Source organism: Mirounga leonina, unplaced genomic scaffold (assembly GCF_011800145.1).
Source record: "Mirounga leonina isolate KUSES-001 unplaced genomic scaffold, KU_Mleo_1.0 Mir_127, whole genome shotgun sequence".
In the NCBI taxonomy this organism is placed as follows: domain Eukaryota; kingdom Metazoa; phylum Chordata; class Mammalia; order Carnivora; family Phocidae; genus Mirounga; species Mirounga leonina.
The window spans coordinates 11,217,400-11,236,345 of NW_023270316.1; the positions used below are offsets into that span (position 1 = coordinate 11,217,400).

The 18,946-nt window shown below is 44.1% G+C and overlaps 1 protein-coding gene across 2 annotated transcripts in view; it reads right to left on the minus strand.

The window, feature by feature from the left end:
* Nucleotides 1–5,031, minus strand: part of PCCA (propionyl-CoA carboxylase subunit alpha) — a 402,470-nt gene extending 397,439 nt beyond the window's left edge. For both annotated transcript variants that reach the window (XM_035003107.1, XM_035003106.1), the window contains exon 1: nucleotides 4,895–5,031. In XM_035003107.1, the coding sequence (XP_034858998.1) occupies nucleotides 4,895–4,999 (105 nt within the window). In that variant the 5' untranslated portion in view covers nucleotides 5,000–5,031. The remainder of the gene's footprint in view (nucleotides 1–4,894) is intronic.
* Nucleotides 5,032–18,946: the final 13,915 nt, after the last annotated feature.

An 18,946-nucleotide genomic window follows, 5' to 3' on the forward strand; every position in this document is an offset into this window, starting at 1 on the left:
GTAGACCGAAGAGTCACTTTTTTTTTTTTTTTTTGTAAATTGAGCTATAATTCACATACCATAAAACTCATTCTTTTAAAGTATACAACTGTGTGGTTTTTTAGTAAATTCACAAGGTTGTGGAACTATCACCACTATCTGATTCCAGAACATTTTTTCATCCCCCCCAAAAGAAACCCCTTAGCTATTAGCAGCCTCTACCATCCCCCCTCCTCCTCCTCCTCCCAGCCCCTGGCACCCACTAGTCGTCAGCCTTCTCTCTCTATGCATCTGCCTATTCTGGACATTTCATATAAATGGAATCCTACAATATGTGGGGGACTTTTGTGCCTTCCTTTCAAGGGTCCTGGATTCCACTCTTTGCCTACATCTCCCTTCTAACCCAACAGCAGGTACTACTGGCTCTAGTCCCAAAATATATCCCAGGTCTTAGCAGTTCTCATGAACTCCCGTGCCACCACCCTACCATCATCTCTAGCTTGAATTTCTACAATGGCCTCCTGACCGGTCTCCCGGCTGCCACTCTGCCCACCCCAGTCCCCACTAGGACATTCTGCACACAGCAGTAGCAGTCTTTTCAAAACATGAATCCAATTTGCTTAAAATACTCCAATGGACTCCCACTATTAGCCTAAATTCCACATACATGCCCCCAGATGACTGCCCTGTCTACCTCATCTCCTTGCATTCCTCACTCACTCACTCCACTCCAACCACACTGGCCACATCCATCCCTTGACTATAACAAATGCAGTCGCGCCTCAGAGCTTTTGCTTTGGCCTTCCTCTGGAGTGCTAGTCCCCAAGACTGTCACATGGCGGGCTGGGTCAATTTTCCCTTCAAAGGCCACATGCTCAGAAATGTCTCCCCTATTTTCCAAAGGTAGCCAGCTCCCAACATCACCACCACTCTTTATCCCATTAGCCTGTTTCCTTTCAGAGTCCTTACTGCTCTTTGAGCTTACCTATTTCTGTGAACACAGTCAGTGTCCTCTACTTGGATATAACCACAATGAGGGCAGAAACGTTCACTGTTATACCACAGCACTATAATAGTGTAGTGGGTTGAATGGTGCCCCCCAAAATGATGTGTCCAGGTCCTAGAACTTGTGACTGTGGGCTCCCTGCTCAGCAGGGAGCCTGCTTCTCCCTCTCCCTCTGCCTGCCGCTCCCCCTGCTTGTGCTCTGTCAAATAAATAAATAAAATCTTAAAAAAAAAAAAACTTGTGACTGTGACCTCTTTTGGGAAAAGGGTCTTTGCTGATATATTTAAGGGTTTCAAGATGTGATCATCCTGGATCCTGTCATGGCCCTAAATCCAAAAACAAGTGTCCCTAGAAAAGAAAGAAGGGGCGCCTGGTAGCTCAGTCAGTTAAGCGTCTGCCTTTGGCTTGGGTCATGATCCAGGGGTCCTGGGATCAAGCCCGGTGTCAGGCTCCCTGCTCAAGGGGAAGCCTGCTTCTCCCTCTCTCTCTGTCCCCCCCCCCCACACCCCACACCCCCACCCCCGGCTCATGTTCTCTCTCAAATAAATAAAATCTTTAAAAAAAAAAAAAGAGAGAGAAGAAACACACGGAGAAGGAAGGGAAGGCCATGTGAGGGCACAGGCCGAGACTGGAGGGATGTAGCCACAAGCTAAGGGATGCCTAGAGCCCCTGGAAGCTCAATGAGATAAGGAGGCATTCTTCATTAGAGGCTTCAGAGGAAGCACGGCCTTGCCAACATCTTGATTTCCAACTTCTAGCCTCCGTAACTGTGAAGGAATAAATGTGTGTTGTTTTAAGCCACCAGCTGTGTCCCATGGATGCTGTATTATAAGCCTATATCTTCCAACATTTTTGAAATTCACTTTTATTTTGGATCTTATTAATATTGACCCCATCATAGTTTCTGTCTTCTTTTAAAAACAAAAATGTTGGGGCACCTGGGTGGCTCAGTCGTTAAGCGTCTGCCTTCAGCTCAGGTCATGATCCCAGGGTCCTGGAATCGAGCCCCGCATCGGGCTCCCTGCTCCGTGGGAAGCCTGCTTCTCCCTCTCCCACTCTCCCTGCTTGTGTTCCCTCTCTCGCTGTCTCTCTCTCTGTCAAATAAAGAAATTTTAAAAAGTAAATTAATTAAAAAGTAAAAATAAAAATGTTGGTAGGAATTCAAAATAAATCATTTTTTTAAAATCACACAACACCCAGGAGTGGCCACTGAAAAATGTAGACAGGAGAAAAAACTAGGTATTAAACAGAACGTGTTTAAAAAGCTAATACACAAAACAAATAAGACTAAAAGGTGAAATCTACATATACCCTAAAAGCAAACAAACTCTGTTAACTGGCTAAAAGAATGACCACACTAAGGTCTAGAGTTGCCAGGCTGCCTTCTAACCAACCAAATGGTCTGCAGGAGTGTAAAGAGGAATGAGAGGAATAATATTTTCAAATGATTCTGCTTCAAATGCAGACTCAGTGGAGCACATTTCAAATTCATGAAAGGGAAGCACAGAAAGAAGCTAAGCAGCAATTCAAGTTCTTCCAACTTCTTCTCCTAAAGTGATAGTGAACTCCGGAGATTCCTCCCACATCCAGGAGGAATTCTTTATTGGCACAAATATAACTCTACTCCAGTAAATACTATATCACACATCCAGCACCTATTGGGTCAAAAACTGTGCTAAGAACACAGAAATAGACAAGATGCAGTCTCTGCCAACACACTGAAAGAAAGCAGGAAAGAAAAACCAAAGCCTACGTACTAAACAATAGTGTATAATAAGTGTAGAGCAGTACATGCTGTAACACCTTTCCCCTCACCCTCACCAATCTAAAATGTCAGTATAATCCCTCCTGCCTCCAACAGGAATGGCTTCCCATTACTAAAAGATAAAGATCAGAACTAATAGTTTGATCTACAAAACCACAGCATAATGTTTCATACCTACCTCCCCCGCACCATCTAATCTCTGCACACCACTGCCTAAGCAGGTTTTTCTCAGTGCTTCTATCTTGTCATTCCCTCTGGCCACAGGACCTTTATATGTGCTGTTCTTTCACATACAACACTCTTCTCTTCTCTCTTTGCCTACAAAAAGTCACTTTACCCTTCAAAACTTGTTTCAATTTTCACTTGCAAAGGAAAACATTTCTTTCCCTTAAGCAGTATAGCATGATTAAGGGTACCAGTTCTGGAGTTCTAAATCCTAGCTCTGCCACTTACTAATTCCATAGCTTTGAGCAGATTACACAACACTTTGTGCCTCAGTTTCTTCATCTATAAATGGGGATTATATAGTTATTATAAGGATTTAATAAATTAATTCAAGTAAAGCACCAGAACAGTATCTATGACACTGAGCTCAAAATCTTGACTTGGTGGTCAGATCCCTCCATTTTATTTTCTTATAGCACCACGACCTCTCCCCCAATAGTATTTTACACCTATTTGTCTCTCCCTAATAGACTGAAATGTCTAAGAGAGCAGAAACTATATTTTTCCCTATCAATGGAACACAGGAAATAATCCAATAAAGATTTGTTGAATAAAAAAGGAGCTGAAAGGAAGAAGCTGAGGCCCAGCAAAGTGACTTGTCTAATATCATGCAAAACTTCATCTGTGTCTCCAAAGCCCATGCCTTTCCCCTATACCATGCTGCCTCCTACATAAATATGTTAAGAGTCTTGGCAACTGCAACTGACGTGACCAACAAATGATCACAGAACACAGCATTTAAAAACAATAAAGTTTTAAATACATAAGAGTTTTGGCAACTGCAATTGATGTAACCAACAAATGAGTACAGAACACAGACAGCATTTCAGAACAATAAATTTCGTGGCAACACAAAGAACACTGTATTTTGAGAGTGGCATTCCAAAGTTGACTAAGCTCATACAGGTGCAGGCTTACTTCCTTTTCCAGCACCAGCTCCCACACTGCTCACCTGGGCCTCAGTTCCCTCCTCTTTAAAAGAGTTGGATGGGCCAGATGATCTCTAAAGTGTCTTCCAATTCTAGAGTTCAAGGACAATAAATCACATTATGTGACTATTTTTAAAAGATTTTTAAAAAAAAAAGTTTAATAAGTAGATTGAACCAGATGACAGGTAGTTTTCAGGGAGACCTTATTTTAAAGAGTTTGTTCAAATGACTTAATAAACCCTATTAATAAAGTAAGGTTGTCTTTGCTCAGAAACAGCAAGAGACGCCATTTTCAAGACAGTGTTAACAGCCACCCACAAACACTCCCAACACTGAGCCACGGCTGCCACCAGGAAACCCTGAGACATACAGAACAGTGGCAAAATGTGGTTAGAACAGCACAAAAACTCGGCTAACCACTACATAGAAAAGAAAAATAAATTCACAGGATGCATACACAGTATACCGCGATGCAATACGATTAAAATACGATCTCAACTCAAACCCAAGAGGTAGCAGCAATCCTGGCACCGAAGATACTCTAAAAGTTGAGATAAACTCACAACCCTAACTCTACTTCAGCAGCAATTCAGTGACCCTTCGAACCTGGAAAGAGGCAAGAGAACATGTAAACCGTAAGGACCCTTAAAAATTCACCCCGGGAAGCTCGAGAGCAAGCCGAAGCCCAGAGGCACGAGAACCCGTGCGCGGGGAACGCACGTACACTGCAGCCAGACGGCTGTCAGCCGCTCCCCGCGCAGGCGAACCGAAAGGGCACGCCTGCCGGCTCGGTGGGCCCCTGGGCCCCTCTGCCCTCCACGAGCCTCGGAGTAAGGGCTGCGCAGCGACGAGGGACGCGCACCGCTGCCGAACCGGCCGCGGCGCCGCCCGGAGAACCGCGGGGCGCTCTCCGCCGCACCGGCCACCCCCAGGCGGTGCGGGGCTGCGAGCCCAGCGAAGCCCAGGCCCGGGGCCCCGGTCGCTCCTCACCTTCAGGGTGCACGGCGCTGTGCTCCGCATCAGCGGCTGCGGCCATTGCCGCCCACGCCGTCCGGCCGCGACCAGCACCGCCGTCCACACCCAGAGGCCCACCATCGCAGCCTCGGCCGACCGGCGCTCTGCTGACCTCTCACCCCGCCGAAGGGGGGGCCAAGGGGAGCGCCAGGGCTTCGGCCAATCACGCGCCGGGACCCGCGGCTCCGCCCCCTGCAGCGCAAGTTGAGAGGAAATCCGCGGCGGGCTGGGAGCGAGTGCGGGGAGCCGAGCGGGAGGGGTCGACCAGACCCCGGGGCGAGCGAGGAGGGGAGGGCGGGCGAGGAGGGGAGGGCGCGCGTGAGTTCGGGCGGTGGGGGGTCCGCGCCTGCTTGGGGTAGCGTCCACGGCCAGCTCCCAGCTCGCGGCCCGACCACTCCGCGGCAGGCAGTCTCCTACGGCCCGGGGCCACCCCGCACTACCGAGTGTCCCAAGTTCCAGACGTGCGCCCGAACTGTGTTCCTTCTCTTCTAAGGCATAAACTGCAAAGCACCAAGTCAAGATAAGGCTTTTGAAGGAGTGCGGTAACCGAGAAAACGCTCTAGGTCTAGGAATCAGAGGTCAGATTTCAAGTTCTCCTCTGCCTCCTACTATCTGCATGTCAGAGGAATTAGCTAAAACCAAGGTCAGTTTCTGTTCCTTGCTAGCAGGCACCATTATTAGTGCAACTACTAAGGGCCAGACCTTGCGCTAGATGTCTCAAATTCGGTCTCATTTAATACTTACAAGAACCCTAAAGGCTCACACATTATTCCTTCTTGAAAAACTGACTGAATTTTGGGGCGCCTGGGTGGCTCAGTCGTTAAGCGTCTGCCTTCGGCTCAGGTCATGATCCCAGTATCCTGGGATCGAGCTCCTCATCGGCCTTCCCGCTCAGCGGGAAGCCTGCCTCTCCCTCTCCCACTCCCCCCGCTTGTGTTCCTTCTCTCGCTTTGTCTCTCTCTGTGAAATAAATAATATCTTTAAAAAAGAAAAAAAGAAAAACTGAATTTATAGAGAGGTAAAGTCATTTAGCTAGTAAGTGGTGACACTAGGGTTTGAACCCAGGTCTGGCTGTCTCCAAGGACTGGCCTTTTGCTTTGTTATATTACAAATGTGTTACCATTTACAAAAGAAACAGTATTATCATCACCCAGGCCCTTCTTACACAGCTCCAACAAATCAACATTTTGTCAATCTTGTTTCATCTATTCCCCCCTTTTTCATCTTTTGCTGGAGTATTTTAAAGCAAATCTCAGACATCGGGTCATCCTGCCTACAAATAGGCCAGTATCAGAGGCTCTGATCTTAATTATTTGGATACTCCTCCAGAGTCACCTTGAGAGAGTTACAAAGCTAGGAATGACCTAGAGTATGTTACAGCACGGCAAATGCATAGATATACAAACAAAATATTCAGGGATATCAGAGAGGTGACATTTAGTGGAACTTTAAAATGTAAGTAGGAACTTTCATGACCCAACAATAAAAAGGAGTATCAGTTTCACAGGATTTCTCATTGATGTATCTAAGGCTGATATCATTTCCTACCAAGAAATCTGCTTTTCTTTTTTTCTTTCTTTTTCTTCCTCCCATTTTCACCTTTGGATTGGTTCTCCTTAGATCTGTCTGTTTTGTCTTATGGACGTTCTTTTCATGAAACGCATTTGTGGCAGAAACTACTTGTCCCATATCTATTCTCCACTCATTCCTTTAATAAGAGAGTTCCTAAGTTTTAGCTGCATGCAGGCCACCCAGCCAAAGACTGCAGTATCACCAGCCTCCTTTACAGAAGATGTGGCCATGTGACTAAGGGCTGGCTTATGGAACGTAAGGGTTGAGCCCTTGAAGAGTAGAGGCATGCCCTCTATTACCTCTACTCACCTTCCTAAAATTACACATACTGGTGAATGCTTGAGCAGCCTTCTTGACTCCAAGACAGGAGCCCTATGTCGAAGATGGCAGAACAAATGATGGGAGGAGCCCAGGACCCTGACACTGTGGAGCCATCTTACCAGCCTTCTGCTGCCTAATGCATGGAGGGTTCTGTGACAGAGTTTTATCTTGTTTAAATCATTGTTATTTCAGCCTTTACTATAGCAGCCAAAACTGTATCTTAACCAGCTCATAATTTAGTATCCAGAAGTGAGGTGCTGACATAATGAAACCCGAAAGGAATGGTAATAACAGTGACAACCCCAAAATAGCAATCCAGAAGCTGAGAGCTGCTACCTCTCTGGCAAAATGGTTACTTTCAAACTTTTGGACAATCTGGCTTTCGCCATCACTGATAACACCCTTGTACTTCCAACACAGTGTTTTCAAAGAACATGAGTGGCATTTGAAGCTGGACAGTTCTACCCTGTCTGAGCTGTGCCACACATTCGGGATGTTTATGGTCTCCAAAACCCACTTCCTGTCTGAAATGTCTGAAAACAGCTGTTCCATATACTTTGTCCACTTTATCCATAGTGACACTCCATCTGGAACCAGTCTGGAGTCAGTTACCCCATCATGGCCACAAGCGTATCTTTTACTCAGGATTTTGAAATTATCTTTACATCATTTTCCAGCTCCCAGAGTTCTAGCTCTTATTTTTGATCCAATGTATCTTCTTACAGTTACCTGGCTGCTTGTGCGGTGGGTATGGAGCAGAGAGAAGTCCTGGTTGTAAATTAGGGACTCATGAGCCGCCCTATGCACAACAAATAGCCTGCACTCCACCAAGAGACCCTGACTTTTGAGCTGTACATATTTGGCTCTCTTTGAGTAAGCGTATGTGCAAACTAGGTATGCTGGATTGAAAACTATGTTTCCCTAAATCCTCTTCCCTCTGTGGTTCCTGGTTAGAGTTAACCAAAAGAACTTGTAAGATACCTAGAAGGAGGGGTGCCTGGGTGGCTCAGTTGGTTAAGCGACTGCCTTCGGCTCAGGTCATAATCCTGGAGTCCCGGGATCGAGTCCCGCATCGGGCTCCCGGCTCGGCGGGGAGCCTGCTTCTCCCTCTGACCTTCCTCCTTCTCATGCTCTCTGTCTCTCATTCTCTCTCTCAAATAAATAAAGTCTTTAAAAAAAAAAAAAAAAAGATACCTAGAAGGGAGGAGTGAAGTGGTAGCCATCTCTCTCTGAAGATTATTACCATAAGATAAGTAACATAGTTTCCTGGAAAGTCTCAGTTTGTCCTTAGACACAACCCTGCATCCTGTTTGTTTTTCCCACCTGCTGGCCCTGCCGACCATCAGCAACCCCAGGCACACCCCTGGATGCTTGACTACAGACCCACAGACGGGTAACTATCCAGAAGTGACTGCTGCTGCTTCTTTTTTTTTTCTAAAGACTATTTATTTGAGAGAGAGAGAGCAGAGGGAGGGCCAGAGGGAGAGGCAGAGAATTTCAAGACTCTGCACTGAGCAAGGAGCCTGAGGAGGGGCTTGATCTCACAAACCCGAGATCCTGACCTGAGCCAAAACCAGGAGTTGGATGACTAACAGACTGGTCCACCTAGGCACCCCTAGAGGTAACTGCTTCTTATGGACCCCTCCACAAGATCCTTCTTATTCCCATTTGGCAACCAGACATGTTTGGCTTCTCAGCTATCCCTCAAACTCCAACTTGTCTACCTTGCCAATGCATCAGGCAGACTATTTTAATGTCTCTTTCTCTGATCCTCTGAAAGGAGCCTATAGCCATTGACTAATGTAAGAATGCACCAAGGAAAGAAAAATAACCTGGGTTTTTAGGAATTACTGGCTCTGAACTGATACTCATTCCTAGAGACCCCAAATGCCATTATGTCCCACCACTAAAAGTAGAGAATTTGGCACAACTATTTTTTTTTTTTTTAAGATTTATTTGAGAGAGAGAGGGAGAGAGGGAGTGCAGGGGGCAGGGACAGAGGGAGAGAGACTCTCCAGCAGACTCCTGCTGAGCTCAGAGCCCAATGCCGGGCTCGATCCCAGGACCCTGAGATCATGTGTGACCCCAACTAAAATCAAGAGGCAGCCGCTTAACTGACTGAGCCACCCAGGCATCCCGCACAACAATTTGAGTGATGAAGGGGTGGACCTTGGCAGAGACCACTCATTGTCCTGATATCCATCTTTCTCTCACTAGTGAAAGAACACTCACAGTTTAGCTGGGTAAATGGTAAGAGCTACATTTCCTCAGGTAAGGACTCCCATGGCAGCAAGAGTGGCCAAGTTACTAAGTTTGGCCCAATGGGCTGTAAGCAGAAAGGGCGTGGACAACTTTTGGGTTGTGTCCTTCAAAGGAAGGGGGCATATCTTCCACGTTCCCTTCTCTTGCCAGAATGCAGGCATAGAGATGATAAGGAAAATTCCTGAGAGTTGAGGAGATGGCAGGAAATGGCCAACCGCTCTCCAAATATGTTCATTCTTCTTCCCGAGCACACCACTAGGCAACATTTCCTAGCCCCCCTTACAGTTAGATGCAGTAAGGTATGGGCATTCTGGCCAGTGGAATGTGAGTGGAAGTGAGAGATACCAATGTCCAGGCTAGGGTCATAAAAACTTCCATGCATTCCTTCACACCCTTTCTTTCTCCTCACATCTGCTGAGACTCCTGGAAGGCGTTAGATAGAAGGAGCCTTGGTATCTCAATAACTAGGTAGACCAAGATCATTCTTGCCTTCCCACACTAAACTGTGACATGAGCAAGAAATAAACTTTTTATTAGCTTAAGCCACTGAGATTTGGGGATTTCCAGAGCAGTTAGTCTACCCAGCCTAACACAGTATTAATAGAGGGAAATTAAATAGACTAAAAAGGACTTTTGTATACATCAGAAGGGAAAAGGTAATATTTAAGAGCAAAGTAGGGTGCCTGGGTGGGGCTCAGTCATTAAGCATCTGCCTTTGGCTCAGGTCATGATCCCAGGGTCCTGGGATTGAGCCTCACATCGGACTTCCTGCTCAGCGGGAAGCCTGCTTCTCCCTCTCCCACTCCCCCTGCTTGTGTTCCCTCTCTCGCTGTGTCTCTCTCTGTCAAATAAATAAATAAAATCTAAAAAAAAAAAAAAAAAAGAGCAAAGTAGATTTTTTCTCTGAAATTGGAATGAAAGAATAGTTAACACTAAATCATTTAATTCATTAATTTTGAAAAGAATTCTTCAAGACCAAAGTATTGAAAATATTTTTTCACTATTACTATAAATGAATTCAACGACCGCTTACTTAAAAAGTGTCAGAATGAGCCACCTGGGTGGCTCAGTCAGTTGGGCATCCAGCTCTTGATTTCGACTCAGGTCATGATCTTAGGGTCATGGGATGGAGCCCTGAGTGAGGCTCTGTGCTCAGCATGGGGAGTCTGCTGCAGAGTCTCTCTCTTCCTCTCCCTCTGCCCCTTCCCCACCTCTCAAATAAATAAATCTTAAAAAAAAAAAAAAAACTGTCAGGATAAAAATATACATTAACAATATCAAGAACAGTATCCATCCTATGAATAACAACCAAGGTATCTAAGAATGTGGCAAGGATTTGTTAAAGAATTCAGTATTAAAGTAGGCTCTAGAGAAGCAGTTGCCAACTTGTTCTGTGTAAGAAACAGTAAATGTTTCAGGCTTTGAGAGGCACATAAGTCTCCACTGCATATTCTTTTTTGTTTCTTCAACAGCCCTTTAAAAAGTAAAAATTTAACAATTAAAGTCTTAGCTTGCAGTCCTTATAAAAACAGGAAGCAGGCTGGATCTGTCCTGGGGTATAATCTGCTATAGAGTAGTGCTACACTAAGTGTACTCCAGGAACCACTGGTCAACAGTGTGAAGGTGCTATGACAGGTCTGTGACAAGATCAATGCCAATCTTCTAATGATTTATGTATTTATTCCAACATACAGTCTATGGTATATTTGTTCAGGCTGCTGTAACAGATATACATGGACTGTGCAGCTTAAGCAGTAACTGTTTATTTCTCACAATTCCAGACGTTGGGAAGTTCAAGATTCTGGAAGTTCAAGTTCCGCTGGGGACCGCTTCCTGGTCTGTAGATGACCATCTTCTTGTATCCTCACATAGTGGAGAGCAGAGAAAGTGGAAGCAAGCTCTCTAATGTCTCTTTTTTTTTTTTTTTAAGATTTTATTTATTTATTCATGAGAGAGAGAGAGGCAGAGGGAGAAGCAGGCTCCCAAGGAGCAGGGAGCCCGATGCGGGACTCGATCCCAGGATGCTGGGATCATGACCTGAGCCAAAGGCAGATGCTTAACCATCTGAGCCACCCAGGCGCCCCTCTAATGTCTCTTCTTACAAGGGCACTGATCCCATTCATGAGGGCTCCACTCTCATTACCTAATCACCTCTCAGAGGTCCCACCTCCAAATACCAACACACAGGTGATAGGTTCAACACGTGAATTTTAGAGGGATACAAACATTGAGTCTGTAGCAGAATCTTGGGGAAAACTCATCCTGTCTTTGGGGGGCCTGGGTGGCTCAGTCAGTAAGCGTCTGCCTTCAGCTCAGGTCATGATCCCAGGGTCCTGGGATCGAGCCCCGCATCAGGCTCCCTGCTCAGCGGGAAGCCTGCTTCTCCCTCTCCCACTCCCCCTGCTTGTGTTCCTTCTCTCACTGTCTTTGTCAAATAAATGAAATCTTAAAAAAAAAAACTCATCCTGTCTTTGTGTGTCTTACTCCTTTACCGTTTGGTCTTGCTCCTTTACAGTTAGGTTCAGGCGATTGATCTAGCTGCATCAGTAGCTGCATCCTAAAAAGGTGTTGATTCAAGACAGCAATGTGATAAGCAGTTGCTTTCCAGAATCCATCTGCTGGTGAGGGTAGCCGCACAGCCTCCTAGCCACGGGGTCCATGCTGAGCCTGGATGGCAGTGGGGTCTTCACTGCGGTCTTGTAGGAATACCGAGGCATTCTCTCCCGGCTGTGTATGCTCCAAGTTGACTCTTAAGCCCTTTGGAGATCTTGTGAGTTAATGTCCCTTAATAGAGTCCATTTCTATTTAAACTAGCTAGACTCTTCTGTTATTTGCACCTAAGAACTTACTGATAAAGATGTTTACTGATAAATGAAATTAACTCACCGTCCCAAATTAAACAGTGTGCATGTATTATCACTAAAACCAGAGCTGTCTTTCTTCAGTAAAAATTTGTGGAGTTTGCAAAAAAAAATAATAAATAATAAAAATAATAAAAAATTAAAAATAAAAATTGGAATTTGTTCTGGTTAATGTAAAAGAAATTTTTTAAATGTGGTCTCTTAAGGCTTTCATTTCAAAAATATGGTCATTGTTGCACATGTATATATGTTATAAACAATATTTCTTTATATTATATATTATATATGCAATATATAATATATAATAATAATATTATATATATTACATATAAAACAAGAAGCTGGAAGTAAATAATGTAAGAACGTATTTGTTACTATCACTTGATACTGCAATTAATAAAGCAAGTTTTAAAATGTAAAAAAATAATAATAAAATAAAAATAAATAAATAAATGTGGTCTCTTTCCTCAAGTTCAAAACTTAATCTAGAGTGAAAAGTAGCATACTGAAAACAAATAATAAACACCAAATTGTGCACCACTATACAAGAGCCCGCCTCTAAATAGCCCATGAGATGTAGCCATGCACAGAGCTTTGTCCAAGCATAGCAACCACAGGAGATCCCTGAAGCTCTAAGTAACCATACTTTGTGTCAAGTGGCCTCCTCATTTTGGCCACAAGTTTGGGGTTTAAGATTTTATTTATTTATTTATCTATCTATTTATTTGAGAGAGAGAGGGCGCTCACACACATGCAGGGGTGGGGAGAGCAGAGGGAGAGGGAGAATCTCAAGCAGACTCTTTGAGGAGCATGGAGCCTGACACAGGGCTCAATCCCATAACCCTGAGATCATGACCTGAGCCAAAATCAAGAGTCAGATGCTTAACCAACTGAGCCACCAAGGCTCCCCTGGCCACAAGTTATTGCACAAGAATTGAACGTAACTATTATGGAAGATCTTGGGAGAATTCTCAAATATGCTTGGGACCTTGGGACCTATGCATAACAGTTTTTATTTTCACAAAAAACAATTAGTAATAGCTTATGACTATTGTCTTTAAGCAAAGTATTCAAGGATCCCTCAACCCTTTCATATCTGCACTGGGAGAACAAGTAACATTTGTGAATACTGTTATTTAGGAAACTTTCTTGCTTACTCTTTTTAATATGTGTAGATTAAGAATAAACTTGACCAGGGGCTCCTGGGTGGCTCAGTCGTTAAGCGTCTGTCTTCAGCTCAGGTCATGATCCCACGGTCCTGGGATCGAACCCCGCATCAGGCTCCCTGTTCCGCGGGAAGCCTGCTTCTCCCTCTCCCACTCCCCCTGCTTGTGTTCCCTCTCTCGCTGTGTCTCTCTCTGTCAAATAAATAAATAAAATCTTAAAAAAAAAAAAAAAGAATAAACTTGACTGGATCCCAAAAGATCAAAAGAGCTACAAAGACTCAGTTTCTGGCTCAGATGAAAGAGAGAGAGTGGGGGGCTCCTGGGTGGCTCAGTTGGTGAAGCAGCTGCCTTTGGCTCATGTCATGATCCCAAGGTCCTGGAATCGAGCCCCTCGCCAAGGCTCTCTGCTCAGTGGGGAATCTGCTTGTCCCTCTCCCTCTGCCCCTTCCCCCACTCATGCTCGATCTCACTCACACTTTCTCTTTCAAATAAATAAAATCTATAAAAAGAAAGAAAGAAAGAAAGAGAGTGGATAAAATAATAATAATTATTAATTATTGAATGCTCATTCCATGCCAGAGACTGTTCTGAGCGAAGGAGTGTTTGGAGACAAAGCTAAAGGATGAGGAAAGCCAGATCCTGAAGAAAGTATATTTTATACTATGGAGTTTGGGGTTTTCATCAGCAATCACAATGTGGCAAAATGTGGGCCACATATGGCACAAGGGCCTATGTTTGGTTTTAGTCCTCTGTGTGTGCATGCATGTGTGCTCGTTAAATGGAATTAGTTAACTATATTCAAAATAAGACAGCTTTGAAATGAAATTCCAAATTTTCTACTTCTCTTGAGAAAGTGAAAGATCTAACAATGCAGGGATTCCCTCCTTAAAACATTCAAAGACATCCCCGTGTGCCACACTCAGTCCTTTACTTGTTTTCTTTAGATGCTTGTGTTTTCCATCCCTGTTTTTTGAGGTGGAAAACCTGAAGCATCTTGATCCAGGAAGCAATATTGCATTTGCATTTTAAAAAGTTGGGGCACCTGGCTCAATCTGTTAGGGATCCAACTCTTGATTTCAGCTCAGGTCATGATCTCAGGGTGTGAGATTGAGCCCGCATCGGGCTCTGTGCTGGCCTGAAGACTGCTTAAGATTCTCTCTATCCCTCTGCCCCTCCCCCCTTAAAAAATTATTTTGCACAGTTCTAGAATTAGTGCAAAAGTATCCACATGAATAAATCTCACAAATATAAGATGGAGCATAAATAAATAAATAAATTGCTGAAGAATATATACAGTTTGATACTATTTTCATAAAAGCTTTAACATGTGAAACAATCTCATATTACTGGAGGACACAAACATAAGCAATAAAGGGATGAACAATGTATGGGAATACTAGTCTGAATTTGAGAAACAGGTTGCCCTTCCTGAGAGAGACTGTGTTTGTTTCCTAGAGCAGCCGTAACAAAATACCACAGATTGGGTAGCTTAAACAACGGAGATTTATTTTCTCACAGTTCCGGAAGCTAGAAATCAATCTAAGATCAAGGTGCTGGCCAATTCGGTTTCTGGTGAGAGCTCTCCCTGGCTTATAGACAGCTGCCTTCCCATTGTGTCCTCACATGGCCTCTCTGCCATGTGCACGAGAGGAGAGAGAAAAGAGAGAGCTCTCTAGTATCTCTCCTTCTAAAGTCACTAATCCTGTCAGTTCAGAGTCTGAACCCAATGACCTCATTTAACTTTTAATTACTTCCATAAAGGCCTTATCTCCAAATACAGTCACATTGGGGGTTAGGGCTTCAACCAATGAATTTCAGGGGGCAGGGGGACGCATTTAGCCTATAACACTGTCCCATGAAGGGTCACACAGAGCACACTCTTCGCCCAGCAGTGAAAATGTGTATGTGCGATGTTTCTGCCCAGTGAAGACTAATATTAAAGACTCAGTGACCAATGTTTCTATTGAGGGCTAGTCATATAAGCACCCTCTGCTTAGCACGTAACAAAACTCCAGATACCCAGAGCAAAAGCAGGTGTTCAGCATAAACCACATTGTTTGCCCAGTCTGAGCACAGTGGGCCACCCTTATCAGCGGGGAACAGTGGGAATACTCCCCAAATCCAGCCAAGGGCCACCTTTGCAAGCAGGCCCTTCTAAAGATAGTCACTTCAGGCTTGCTATATTAACTCTCTTCTGCACACTTACCAATGACCCCTCAGCTCTACTTCATTGCTCCCACCTCCTGATTAAAGATTGCAAAAATAGGGCGCCTGGGTGGCTCAGTCGGTTGAGCGACTGCCTTCGGCTCAGGTCATGATCCTGGAGTCCCGGGATCGAGTCCCGCATCGGGCTCCCTGCTCAGCGCGGGGTCTGCTTCTCCCTCTGACCCTCCACCTTCTTGTGCTGTCTCTCATTCTCTCTCTCGTAAAAAAAAAAAAAATTGCTAAGCACTAAAACTGATATGGTAATTGTCTATAATTATTGTTTCTAGGATTTAGTACCATTGTCAATCAAGGCCAATCATAGTATACTTTATGACTTAACAGGCCCTGGAAGCTTGTCAATGTCCTTACAGTCCATAACATGTTCTCTCCCAAAGTAACCATTGATTATATCCTTCTAAATTAATGATGTGTTATACTTCAAGAGAGGATCCCACCCTCTCTCATCCCAACAGTGGTAGTTAACATAGTAGGCAAGCTCTTCAGCCTTATTACCATAGCAAAGACAGCTTGGTGACCACCTTAATCCAACAGTGGAGGTGAAAACACTTCAAAGCATAGTCAAGGATGTTTCTAGTGCATATCCTAACCTGCCCGCAACAAAACCCTAGCAAAACTAAAGATAGAAAAGAGAATAGAACCAAAGCTTCCTTGAGCACCTCCAAATGCACTGTATAAAATGGCCCCAACAATGGGATATGAATGTGTTTTGGTAATTGCGTGTTTATTATCAGAATGAAGTTTTCTCTTTTTGGAGAGCCACAACTTTACCAGTAGCATAGTTTCCTACCTCAGAAATCTTAACTTTCGCTCTCTCTAGGGGCAGAAACATTCATTTCATTGGAATTTTTTTTTTTAAGACTTTATTTATTTGACAGAGAGAGAGACAGTGAGATAGGGAACATAAGCAGGGGGAGTGGGAGAGGGAGAAGCAGGCTTCCCGCGGAGCAGGGAGCCCGATGCGGGGCTCGATCCCAGGACCCCGGGATCATGACCTGAGCCGAAGGCAGATGCCTAACCGACTGAGCCACCCAGGTGCCCCTCATTGGAATTTTTATTAAGGAGCTTTGGAAGGCTCAATACTTTACTTCACTACCCATATCATCCTCAATCCTCAGGTAATACAGAAAAGACACAATAGAATTTTCAATTCCAGTTAAATTTTTAGAAACTCTGGAACTTGGCCTAAACTGTTGCCTTTTGCCTTAATGACAATGAAACCAACTCCATAGCCAACCCACTGACTCTCAACCATTTAACTAATAGGCATCTTATCTGCCTGGGAATGTTGTCCCCAGTTATAGACTTTGCCTTATTACAGGCTGATATAGCCAAGTAGTACAAATGAGTCACAGGAACACTCGGTTTTTAACTTTTTTAAAGTTATGGTAAATTATAATTAACACGAAATTTACCATCTTAACCATTTTTAAGTGTACAGTTCAGTGGTATTAAGTACATTGACATTGTATAAACCATCACCACCATGGTCATCTGGTGATGACCAGAACTTTTCTCATCTTGCAAAATTGAAATGCTGTGGTTCATTAAACACTAACTGCCCCTTTTCCTCTCCCCTAAACCCTAGCCACCACCATTCTATTGTCTATAAATTTGACTATTCTAGATATCTCATATAAGTGGAATCAATGCACAATTTTATCAACAGATGTGAGTAGCTTTTCTAAAACATCCTATAAAATGACTCTATTCACTATTTAAAACCCAGAGGAGGGGAGCCTGGGTGGCTCAGTCGGTTGGGCATCTGCCTTCTGCTCGGGATCACGACCCCGGGGTCCTGGGATTAAGCCCTGTGCATCACATCAGCATCCCCGCTCAGCGGGGAGCCTGCTTCTCCCTCTCTCTCTGCCCTCCCCACCCCTGCTCGTGATTGCTCACTCTCTCGTACTCTCTCTCAAATAAAATCTTTAAAAAAATAAAAATAAATGAAACTCAGAGGTGTCATCTTAAAGAGACATGAGAAAAAGACTGCCCTTGACCTCAGTGGAAATTGTGCCTTACAGGCACTCTACACAACTAACACAGCAGCTACACTCTAGGATATTGATCCTTGCTTCCCTGTTAATAAAGGAGAAAGAAGCCCTTCTTGAATCAGAAAGATTGTTCCTACTATAGACCTTAACCTGAGAGTCTCCAGAAGCTGAAAACTGCAGGAAAACAGCTTCCACTCAAGGCTATCAGAATAAACTAATGACTGCATGAAGGCAACAGCCCAAGACCCATGGAACATGGGAAGTCAGGGGACTGGCACTACACATCGTCACACTTCAATCTGTATGCATGTTTTCTTAATTTTCCTAGGTATTTTCCTTTACCTCTTTTGGTTTAAGGTTCTGGATTGTTGACAGCTTGTTGTCTCTTAACTATGGTACCTATAAGCAATGGTTTGCTGGAGCCAGATAGAATCAGCTTAGGAGAATCAACTGGTGAATTGTCAGGAGTCTTGCTGGTTAAATTCTCGGTAGCTTGAAATTAGCCTGTGGAAACATTTACACGGTGGAAAACAGAAAACTACAAATTGGGGCCTCCACCATTCCCACTCTCCCAGAGAATCTGTTGTTAAACATTTACCAGCACACCACTGCCTAGAAGGTCTCCATCCTCCATATTGCCCTTTGCATTCTTACTCCCAAGCGTATGTCCAACTGACTATGGTGTGCTTATGATATGGCTAACACACCATTAAACTGTTGAATTTAATTCACTTTCCTTTGGGGACCACCCAGCTTCACTTGGTACCAGTACCTAGGTATCAGGACTAGTTCCCTAGGTAACTGGACTCAACCACTAAGCAAGTTTTTAGATGGCAAACATCTCCCAGGCCAGACAACCAGAAATCTGAAACTCCTTATCACATTGTACTGAAAAGGGAGATTCCTATCTCCACTTGTAAATCTTCCATGAGTACTAGTCTTTGTAAGGAAATTTTCACAGTCACAGAGCTTTACAAAGTCGGAAACAGATGGTGTAGACTCTGAGGTCATCTCGCCTTCGCACACCTTACAAGATGGCACACCACGAAGGCTCAACCTGGAGCTTTCTCGCTTTAGATCTAGCTCATGATTTCTCCACTTTAAATTCAGTCACTGGACTAATCTTAATGAGGGACACCATCACTCCAAGTGCCAGAGGACATCTTTTCCCACCAAAATTGTGGGTTGGGCTGAAAACTAGCTGCCAGTTCCTTCTGAGCCTTGTGTGGCTCCTAAGCAAGATATTTCTTATCAGAGACGAGAAGACACAGAACATTTCTCAGCCTTGTCTGGGAAGGGTAGGTGCCTCTGCTTGTTAGTACATGCCTGGACACCTCAGCACAAGCCTGTGTGTTTCTTTCATCCCACTAGAAAACCGAAACTTCCCACACATGTGGGGTGATACAAACTGCTCCTTTTTGGCACAAGTTGTCCTCACTCTGAGCACTTACATTCTTTCTTTCCTTTTCTTTTCTTTCTTTCTTCTTTCTTTCTTTCTTTCTTTTTCTTTCTTTCTTTCTTTCTTTCTTTCTTTCTCTGAGCATTTACATTCTTTCTTTCTTTTCTTTCTTTTCTCTTTCTTTTTCTTTCTTTCTTTCTTTCTTTCTTTCTTTCTTTCTTTCTTTCTTT